Raw genomic sequence first — 10481 nt, forward strand, 5'->3', positions numbered from 1 at the left:
AAGATCATCTACGATAGAGACGTTCCTGATTGTCCTTATTAATGGTAAAGTCTGGCTTTAAATACCTAGGTCTGGTACGCTCATTCTAAGATCCCAAACTCCAATATCTAACGACATGGACTTCAACGAGACCATTGTTACAAAGACGCAGAGTCCCAGTACAGTACAGTACTACTTGCGAACCTCAAAACATAGCGTTCTAAATGCTGCAAGCTAGGAGGGTCGACCAGGTTTTTTCTTGGTTCCTTGACAAAAAGCTTGGTCAAAGCCGCCGAAAGTAAACATTCGATCCCCGATGATATTTCCGCTGGTAACTACTTTGTTTCGGCCTGTTCACACCTTGTCTTTGGCTTAGCGAGGATTATAACTAGGTACTTCTTTACCAATGCCTCCAGGTCAAGACGTTTTTTTTTTGAGTTGGTTACGGATATATGAAGCAATCATATTGCATACATACTGCCATTTATTGTAAACTGTGGATTGACAGCTTTCCCAACCAACAACAGCAAAGTGCTTCGGGATGTGCTCGGAGAAAATGATATCCTTCTTTCACATGAAAGCACATCAATAACCTCATGTCGTTCGTTGCCCAGCTATCGGGTAACCAGCCATCAAATAACATGAGGCTTTGCAACCATTCCAAAATTATCGTCCTGTCTGCCCGATGGAGTGACACGATGTACGCAGAAGCGGGTTGGTGTTTGCTGGTTGCTTCATGTTGTGACTGTTATCTGCACATCGCCAACGCATCAACTGGGTTGGTAACGACGCTGTATCTGCATGGCGCTTGTTTATGATAATAGATTATAACGATAAAGGCAATTGTTTACCAGGATAAACACAAGCACTGCATATGGGTTCTTGCAGTAGAAGTCAATCTTGGCGGCTTCATACTGTCATTTATCGTATTCATGATCTTGACATTGCACCGATACGAGCGGGGTAGATCAGTGAAGTATAATTTGCCGTCAATGTCGCACCCAATTGGTACATCGTGGGCACCTTCGACCAGGCTGCCAGACTAACATTGTACTGTATGCATCCTGGGTAGTAGGGTCACAGGAAACTGCCTTACCTGGCAATTCCGGTGTAATCCCTTTGTATTACATGCAGAATGTAGCTGAAGTTGGTCTTGCCGCCCATTCAGAGACTAACAGCCAATCTCTACTTGATTACTTTGGTAGGGTATTACTCATTGGTCAGTTCAGTGGAAAGGTGAGGCGGTCGACAGCTGGTTTAGATGTGTTGGACTCTGAGCTTGCTTGGGGCGCAGTGTGCAAGAAAGGTTATTGGTTGACGAGTGAGGATGGGAGTAGTCATTTTTGGCTTACATAGGGGATACGGGTTAGGAACATAATGACTGTAGGCTGCAGCCGTTTTTACACTTGGTATTTGGTTGTTCTGGACCCCATCATCTGCAGTAATACCTTGCCGTTATAAGTTGAGGCTGACGGACTAAAGATCATCAACTGTCAGTTGGTAGTGGATATTTTAGCGTCTAGGTCTCAGATCCACTAAATATTTAGCGTGCTCGGGGTATCCAAAGCGGATAGCTGGTCTAGGTAGTAGTTGATGTGACTTGCTCGGTGTAAACTGGAATAACCTCAAACGCCCAACGACTGACTGTCTGCCTCGTCCTTAGGTTTCACACAAATTCTCGGCTTTCACGCGACAGAGAAGCACCGGGAGTTGTACAGAAGCGTAGACAGAGGTAATTGTATGTGATATCAATGTCGGCATTGGCATTGGCTGCCTGTAAGCTTATCCAAGTTCATTATTATATGCAGGCTGCCTACCTGTATATTCCTGATGCAGTGGAATGATTACATATTGCCGAACCACACTTCTCCAATTAGCTGCCAGTCTGGGGAGAAAATGTCCTTCTCATTCTTTGTGGCTGTGATGTAGTTGGTGCCTGCCTGCCTGCCCGCTCCTCCTCAACCTGCAGCGGACGGCAGAAAGCATGTGCGGCCAGTGATTCACTGCCCCGTTACCTGGGTACAGCTATTACCTGCCAATGGAACCTTTTGTAGGTTGCCTGATATACAGGGAGCTTATTGGATTTTCTCTCGACTTTAAATTGATTCTGTACTCTAAGTCTCGCTCGCTCTCTCTCTCTCTCTCTCTCTCTCTCTCTCTCTGTTACTTCCCCTCACCCCAGGTACTTTGTTAATACGCCAAAACTTAACAATTTTCTCACAAATCTATCAAGCATTTTCTCTCTCTTCCAGCTTACTTACGACATCTCCATCTGAGTAATATGGAGTCCAAAGACTCGGCTATTCCATCGGATCGCCAGAGCGGCAATGATTCTAACCAAAAGCCTTTGGAAGACGAGTCAGATGCCAAAAATGCCAAGGAGGCGAATGCGAAAAGCCCTGCTGTAGCTTCTTCCGAGTTGGCAAAGCCCGTCACCAAGGATGATTCCATTTCTAAGACAAGCCGCCAACAGAAGAAGTCTAAGGATGGTAAGACCAAACTGGCTTCTATGCAGGAAGATGCGGGCGGTTCTGGCAGTTCCAGCGAAGGTGCTGTGTCAGATCTAGACGACGAGGAACCATCCAGAGCTGCTGACCGATCACCCAAAAAGCGAATGGGAGTCAAGAACAAGGGCAAGAAAAAGACGCGTGAGAGCAAGAAAAGTTCGACCAAGGAGAAACTTACAAAGAAACCCACCACCAAGAAGAAGAGGAAGAAGGATAAGGCCCCCGACACATCGTCCGATTCTGATTCAAACACTGACACGGATGATGACTCCATTTCATCCGACTCCGAGTCTTCTTCAGACGAAGATTCAAATACTAAGAGCGATAAGAAGACGTCGAAGAAAGACCTGAAGAGTCAGTTCAAGGCACTGGAGTTTCAGTTTGCTCAACTCCAGTACCAGCTAGCCAATTCAAGCAACTATGCTTCCTATGGTGCCCCCGCCCACCCGTATTCTTTACAGCACGCTTCTTACCCAGTACCGCCTCAGGGTGCAGCCGCTATGGATCGCACATCTGCTGCTCTTGCGCGTGGTATGCACCACCCTCATCGAGGGCGTCCATTCCTACCAGAACTCCAGGACACAGATTTGGAGGATAAGGATACTGACGACGAAAGTTCTGGCATTGCCAAGAAGAAAAAGAAATCTAGCAAGGAAAAGAAGTTTAAGAATCCTGCTTTCAAGCGCGTGGACCAAGTATGGGACAGCAATATTCATAACTACAAGCTGCAGGACACAGCCGATGCGGCTACCGATTCACAATACGAAGACTTCGTTTTTCACGTTCGCCGGACCTTCGACTGGGAAGGAAAGTACAGGACAACTATTGTCGATATCAAGAGCAAGCTCCTTCGTGAATGTTTGCAAGATGTGATTGGCAATGTCGAGGGCATCAGTCTCGTGGATGAGGTTCCCAAGATCAGCCCCAACCTCCTATTCTTGTAAGTTGCTGGCAGTTACGCAAGACCAACCCGGTATAGCTACCCTAGGATATCACCGCTAATGCTATCTTAGGTATTTGGAAGATATGCGAACTCACCTCAAGGCGCTTCGAAAGGCCAAGCCCGCTGGCGAAACGAAGAAGGCTCACAGGAAGAACAAAGAACGCCTCAAGGACAAGAGAAAGCACTTGAAGGTTCTCATTAAGTACCTCGACCACGACTTCGAATCCATAAAGGAAAGCCTTTACCCCATGTTGGAGAGCGGCCTCATCACCTTCGACTTACTTTGGGCCTTGTGGAAACCAAACACGCTGGCCTACACCACAACATATGGAAGCACTCAGGAGCCGCGAGTCTTCAAGGTCGAAATGGCACAGCTTCACCGCAGCATCATGAAAGGAGAGTTTTACTACGTTGATGGTAAATACTTCGAGTTCGATGGCAAGCGTTTTGGCTACGGCAACACGTCAGTCGAGATGGAAGAATTCCAAGGGGCCAAGAAGATTACCAGCCTCACATGTTATCCACTGCAGTATCATCAGAATGAGGAGAAGCTTCGTCGTGACTTGATCGAGCGAGGCAAAAAGTTTGTATCTCTAAGTGGCGTCCACTACAAGAGCTATCAAGGCATTGCCTTCATGAAACGAAAGAAAGGCCAAGTGATGAAGTTTAACATCCAGCCTAGCCGGGTCATGATTGATCCAACTATCTTCCGAAGAATCAACCCTAACTACAGTGTTTCAACTGTCAAGCCTAAGGATCCGGATATTCTCTCTGATGACGAAGATTCTGACTCGGATTCAGATAATTGCTGTGGCTGCTCTGATTCAGAAGATGGCGAAAAGGTCAAATGGGTAACCAAGGTTTATAAGGACTCTGACGGTGAGGTACAGATGGTCAAATTTCCCAGAAGCGAGATCGAGGATGAACAAGACATTGAACTTGACAAACTCCCCTCCAAGAAAGACGGTGAGGAAGACGAGAGCGAAGGCAGTGGCAAAGACGACGAGAAAAAGGATGTTCCTGAATTCACTGACGAGGAATACCTTATTGCCTCGCCCGTGGTGCTTGGGTTCGCTTTCTCAGAAAAGCAATGGCTTGAGCTAGCTGTCTCTGGTGCAAGCGACATCAAATGGAACGAAAAGGCTTGGGATTCCTTGGTTCTTGAAGACGGCACCAAGGACTTGATCAAAGCTCTTGTCAAGTCTCGTAAGTATCATGCAGCCAACACCATTGATGATGTTATTCAAGGCAAAGGAAAGGGCCTTGTCAGTAAGTCAAACAAACCATACTTGGTGTCACAGAAGCTAAAACTCAGCAGCTGTTTTACACGGGCCTCCTGGGACAGGCAAAACACTCACTGCAGAGGGTATTGGCGAGCTGCTCCAATGCCCACTGTACATGGCTTCAGCTGGAGAACTGGGAACAGACTCACGATTTCTTGAGGCAGAGCTGCAGAAGATTTTGGACATCTGTCATGCCTGGGGCGCAATCCTCCTACTGGACGAGGCAGATGTGTTCCTAGAGAAACGCAATATGCACGATATCCATCGTAATGCCCTCGTGAGCATTTTCCTCCGGCAATTGGAATACTTCCAAGGAATACTGTTCCTCACGACCAATCGGGTAGAGGTGCGTACCTGAAACTTTTAAGCTATTGCGAGGGTATAAATACTAATCCAGAAGTGTTTTAGACATTCGATGAAGCGTTCCAGTCTCGAATCCACATCGCGCTGCGATATGACAACCTCGACTCCAAAGCGAAGCGAACCATTTTCAAGATGTTTCTGGACCGCGTTCAGAAGCTGGGTAAGCTCAAGGTGGAACCGCTGACAGAGGACGACCTGACTGCGCTTTCGAAACAAGACCTCAATGGACGTGAAATCAAGAATGTGGTGGGCTCAGCTCAGGACCTTGCTGTTAGCAAGGGAGAGACTCTCAGCATTCGCCACATCAAACAAGTTCTTGACGTTCATGCAAAATTTGGTCAGGATTTGAAGGGCGGTACTGGCTACGAAGATGCCATGAGAAGCTATTTCTAGTGCAGCCATGGCGTTTTGTTTTGGGGGAGTGTGGTAATGCAGTTGAGCCTCAGCTTGCTTTTGGCTGGACTTGAGAACTTGGTCAAAGTGAAGATGGGTTCCTGTTGTTGTCAACCAACGTCAGAGGGCTAACAAGTTATGATTATTTAATGGCTCTTCATGACTGTGCCCTAAAATTATCGCTTTCAGCTCGGGTGACGGACAAAGAGTGAGCAGAGACATCACTTGTTGCTAGCGCTCTCATGTTCATAAACGTGGATCTTAAGGATCTATTCATTCATCTTAATCAAGCCACAAAGACGATGCTATATCCAGTTGAAGAGAGACACTTTGCAGTTTTGTGACGCCCCCTATAGGCCAACCACAAAATGGTTCACTGATAATTTGGAAGCCTCATTCCATGATTTCCGCTTTGGCATGATCGAGCAAGCGAAATAAGAATCGGAAGATCTACTCTAAATTTGTTAGACACGGGAAGGTGATTTGCCTTGCTATTCTTTTCCCCCTTTCTTGAATGCGCGTGAAACACATCCATTTTGTATTGTTCAATCTCGCTCATCACAGACCCTGAAAGGTTATCTCGACGACCATCCATCTGTTGCGTGGAGCCAGAAATAGCAACTTGGAAGCGGAGACTCCCCACATCTTCATCACTAAATATCCATGATCATAACACTAGTATGATATCGTATCACGAAGGATCAGGTAATAACGGGAGGGCCTTTTGTAACATAACACTCAAAAGCTTGATGTTGAATAATAACTCAAAGCAGTCTTTGTCCTTGGTTCCAGAATAAATGACGAAGAGTGTTTTGTTGACAAGAGACGAGATGAGACATGCCAAGTCGTAAAAGAAATGGAAAATGCAGCAATATCTTGTGTTTGTTGACTAACTGTCGATCTAGGCTCGATTGCTTATGGATGCCTCCTGAAATGTCTGAAAGAAGGATTATTAGAACATGAAGAATACATGGATAATCTCGATCTAGCTGTTAAAGCCAAGTGTATACGACTGCAACCCCCAGGCCTTCTAGACCCTTGTTCTTGTTATTACTGGGGTCCTTGTTTATTCGCTTTCTTCATCAACCTACCTATGAAGGGATCTATAGGGTTGTTGAACAAAAGTCGTGAGAGCATGTCAGAAATCTCTGCAATTTTTGGAAGCATTAACAAGACAAGCTGAACCCGGATGCTTTGTAACTTCTTTGTTCACATATAGACATTCCTTTGTTTATTGAGCAAGACATTATTGTCTCTTAGATGATGGTTCATTTGGTCATGGTCCAATCTGCCAAGTGTCACCGCCTACCAATCCCAGATTATCTGGCCAGGAGCGCGCTTGAGTCAGATCAGAAGCCTCCCCTAGAACCTGAGTGGCTGGATTGTCTCATTTCCACAGCCCCCAGGGACCATGCCATCGTCAACGGTCTGTGACCGGCCTCATTCCAAGCCGGGAAGCGAGAGTGTCTAATTTGACATGACCGCGTCAGACCAGCACTAAACGCTCAACAGCTCCTTTGTTTACAGCATTGTTTGGAAAGGAGGCGGTTACGGCGTGAAGCGTCATCTGGGGGAGAGAGCGCTACTAACTACGAAACACACCAACAACGGGTCGAACGGTGAGAAAGAGGGCGCCGCCTCTTTAGTCTTTAGCGAATCGGACATTGAACAAAGAAGCTTTTGGGTTGTTACGATTAACGCTCCGCTGCCACAGCGGTTGATGATACAGGCTACGTACATACTTACGTACGGATACTCACGCACACGTATACACGCTGCCGTAAACATTGTCGCAGCGATTTACAGCACACAACATTCAGGTACTCATCGACTGAGTTCCCCACGTCGAGCGCTATGGGTCCACGTATTCAAGTATCGATTCACCGCATTGATCATGGCATGCCACGACATGCAACGTTCTAGCCATCCGCCAGTCGGGCTCCAAGATGCAGTGAGCAAGATGCGTTTAAGCAAGCAAATGCAGGTCAAATGCAGGACGGGACGGAAAGGTATTATTCGGGGAGGAGAGAATAGGGAATAGCTGCATTTTGCTTTTCGAGGCCCTATTCCCGCATGGATATTGTTTCAAGCCTGTCCATCTTCAGAAGTTACTGCTGTTTCCGCAGCTTTTTCCCTCATGCCATTTTTGGAGATGACCAATTTCGTCGTGCAGAAACAGGGCTTCATCAGCAATCATCCACAACCCGAAATCTGGACAAGATGATCAACGATCGCCATTTTGTTCCATTATCCAGCCCTTTTCTGGCCTAGCCAACCGCTGGAACCAGTGGCCCTGTTTTTTTACTGTTTACATTTCTTTACAGTAACCTGGCAGAACAGAGGCTGCTGACGCGGCCAGCGATCTAAGCTGCCAGGGGTTACAGCACAGTAGGAGGGAATTGACTATTTCGGCATGAGAATTGATGCAGGGCAAATTTGACCAATCAATTGGGCTCGGTACCTGACAGGGATGAAAGCCTTTACCCCTGGGACCTGTCGGAAGCAGAGCTTGATTTTGGACCCAAAGGGTGGTGGGCCATCGCATCGCAAGTCGGATTAGCGTCGTTTCTGCATTGACACTGGCGTCGGTGTGCAAGCGTTGCTTTCCTGATGATCCCAGCTCCACCGCTAACAGTCCACCTTCTGGTCTGGCGGAGCAAAAGGGAAAAGTGATGTGGGAACAGTAACAAGGGTTTGTTCAACATCCTTGGGGAAAGACGAGCACAGGGGCGTGCCAATCTGGGAAATGTGGATGGAAGAACGAGATGAGAGAGACATGGCGTCCAGGCACACACCACCCAGTGATGGTCAAAGGGGAATCAACACACACACGCGCACACCCCTTGCTCACCTTATAATCTCAAGTTCCTCCCTCGTTTGTCTCTCCTTCCATCCCTCACTCTTCAATCTTTGGATCACGGCCTTGCCTTCTAGTCACTCCTTCAATAACGCTACGCGTTTACAACATTCTCTTAGACCAACTTACAACACAGTCCTTCACAGGCAAACCAAAGTATTCCGAAAATACCCCAAAAGTAACGTCTTTTCTCGAAAAACAATAAAGATGAAGTTCTCTTCTTCCGCCGTTCTCCTGGCTGCCGCCATCGGTGCCTCTGCTCACCCCAGCGGCCACGCTCACCAGCGTGCTCACGCCAAGCGCGACTTCATCGTCGCCAACAAACCCGTCACTGTCTACGAGACTCACGTTGTCACTGCTCCCGCCGCTCCCGCCACCGCTGTTCCTGAGGCTCCCGCTGCTCCTGCTCCCGTTCCCTCTCAGCCCAAGGCTGACGAGGCCGTCCCCAAGTCCTGGGCCACCGGTCCCTGGACCTCCGACGTTCCCAAGCTCAACAAGGGCAAGAAGCACAGCTCCGGCTCCGGCTACAAGCCTTTCTGCGGTGGCAAGAAGGCCAAGCGTGCCACTCTTGAGGACATTGCTGCTACCGGCAACACTGGTGTTCCCGGTGACTACGGCTGCAACATGATGACCGTCGACTCCGACGTCGCCGACAAGTACACCTACACCACCACTTTCAAGAACGACCACAGCGAGGACAAGGAGTGTGCCTGCTGGAACAAGATCGGTCCTCTGGGCAAGATCGACGGTTTCTTCGCCAAGAACATCCCCATGCACTTCACTGTCGGTGCCAAGAGCTCCCAGGTCGTTGCTTTCGACGAGAACTCTCAGGGTGGCTGTGCTTGCTCTTCCAAGGAGGTTCCCACCACCATCAACGGTCTCGTTGCCGGTACCTGGCTCGAGTTTGATTTCGGCAGTGAGCGCAACGGTGGCTGGTCTGGGGCCGACGCTTCTTGCCTCGTCTCTGCTAAGGAGAAGCTCAACATCCCCGGTCTCCGTGTCTGTGGCCACAACACCTGCTCCACCATCAACCCCGGTGGCACTGGTACCAACGCCTACCTCGGCGGCATGGAGGCTGAGGATGGTGTAGGTCTCAACATTAACGACAAGGAGGTCCGCCTTACCGTCGACATCGACTACGAGGGCTAAGTTATGCCATAAAGCATGGTTTGGTCTTTGCGTAAACTTGATTTCATAGAATTGGGCTTATTCTATCTATACATGGTGTTTACGGTGCGCGGAATTTAACAGTTATCCATAGTACTTTGGATACTGTCTTTGGGATCTTACTACATCTTCTAAATTATATATTTTATGATATATATTTCTCTTCGTTTCTCATGTCTTTGTGCTCATGATCATAGTGATGTGTATTTTAAGTAGTATGATCTCAATTCAATGATCTCAGAAAGATCAACTGTCATGCTGATCCCCGAGCGATCCCCAGATCTCGTCTACGAGATCGCCTTGAGCACTGCTTGGACCAACTCGGTTCGCCAAGCTTTCGTATCAAGCCGATTTCCTGAATTTGAGTTCGGAATTATTTTCAATCTCTCGGCAATACAAAGTTTGCGATGAAATAAACTATATGTGGAGTTACACTAAATCTCCCGCTTTCAGCAAACGATCATCACCGTACCAAAAATCTCTTCACTTCCTTGCATGTAGTTTTCTTTTCTTTTCCAGTTCTTGGTGCGTTCTCTCGATGGAGAATGACAACCAGTCTTCTCACAATAGGCTCTCGGCTTCCCACGATTTGTGAACTAATGCAGGTTGGGCTTGTTTCAAGAAAGGGGCTAGTTTTACGTCCATGCAAACTGTGTGGGAATTTGTTTCTTTCCCGTTGGTTCCGCTGCAGCGGTACAGTATTGGAAAAAGCAAGTTGAGACATTAATAAATTTAAGTTAGTTATTCACGAGAATAGCTCAGGTATGACAGACAAAGGTGGTTGAAAAAGAGTGTTGCACAAACTTATTCAAAGGCCTGTTACATTTCATTCCTCGGTAGCGGGCCGCAGGAACCCGTTGAAAAGCCATGTGTGCTTGTACTGCAAGCTTTGAGTTGCCACCAATGACTCGATTGTGGTTGGTAATTTGTGAGGCATAAAGTTTGGCCTTGGCTCTGCATGTCTGCACTGGGCTGTTTTTGCCTCTCAA

General features: G+C 47.6%; 2 protein-coding genes across 2 annotated transcripts; both read left to right on the forward strand.

Annotated features, from left to right (window-relative positions):
• Positions 1–2260: 2260 nt before the first annotated feature.
• On the forward strand, positions 2261–5468 carry FGSG_04177 (uncharacterized protein; the record flags this gene model as incomplete). Its single annotated transcript, XM_011323150.1, has 4 exons — positions 2261–3426; positions 3500–4698; positions 4775–5058; positions 5121–5468. 4 exons carry the CDS (start codon positions 2261–2263, stop codon positions 5466–5468), a joined length of 2997 nt encoding a protein of 998 aa, XP_011321452.1.
• A 2904-nt stretch (positions 5469–8372) lies between these two features.
• Positions 8373–9675, forward strand: FGSG_04176 (uncharacterized protein). Its single transcript, XM_011323151.1, has one exon. The coding sequence runs from the start codon at positions 8533–8535 to the stop codon at positions 9472–9474; it is 942 nt and encodes a 313-aa protein (XP_011321453.1). The 5' UTR covers positions 8373–8532; the 3' UTR covers positions 9475–9675.
• The last annotated feature ends 806 nt before the right edge of the window (positions 9676–10481 follow it).

This window comes from Fusarium graminearum, chromosome 2 (genome assembly GCF_000240135.3).
Source record: "Fusarium graminearum PH-1 chromosome 2, whole genome shotgun sequence".
NCBI lineage: Eukaryota > Fungi > Ascomycota > Sordariomycetes > Hypocreales > Nectriaceae > Fusarium > Fusarium graminearum.

Excerpts from the sequence above, each read along its gene's own strand:
- FGSG_04176 (XM_011323151.1), top strand. The coding sequence starts at position 8,533 with ATGAAGTTCTCTTCTTCCGCCGTTCTCCTGGCTGCCGCCATCGGTGCC.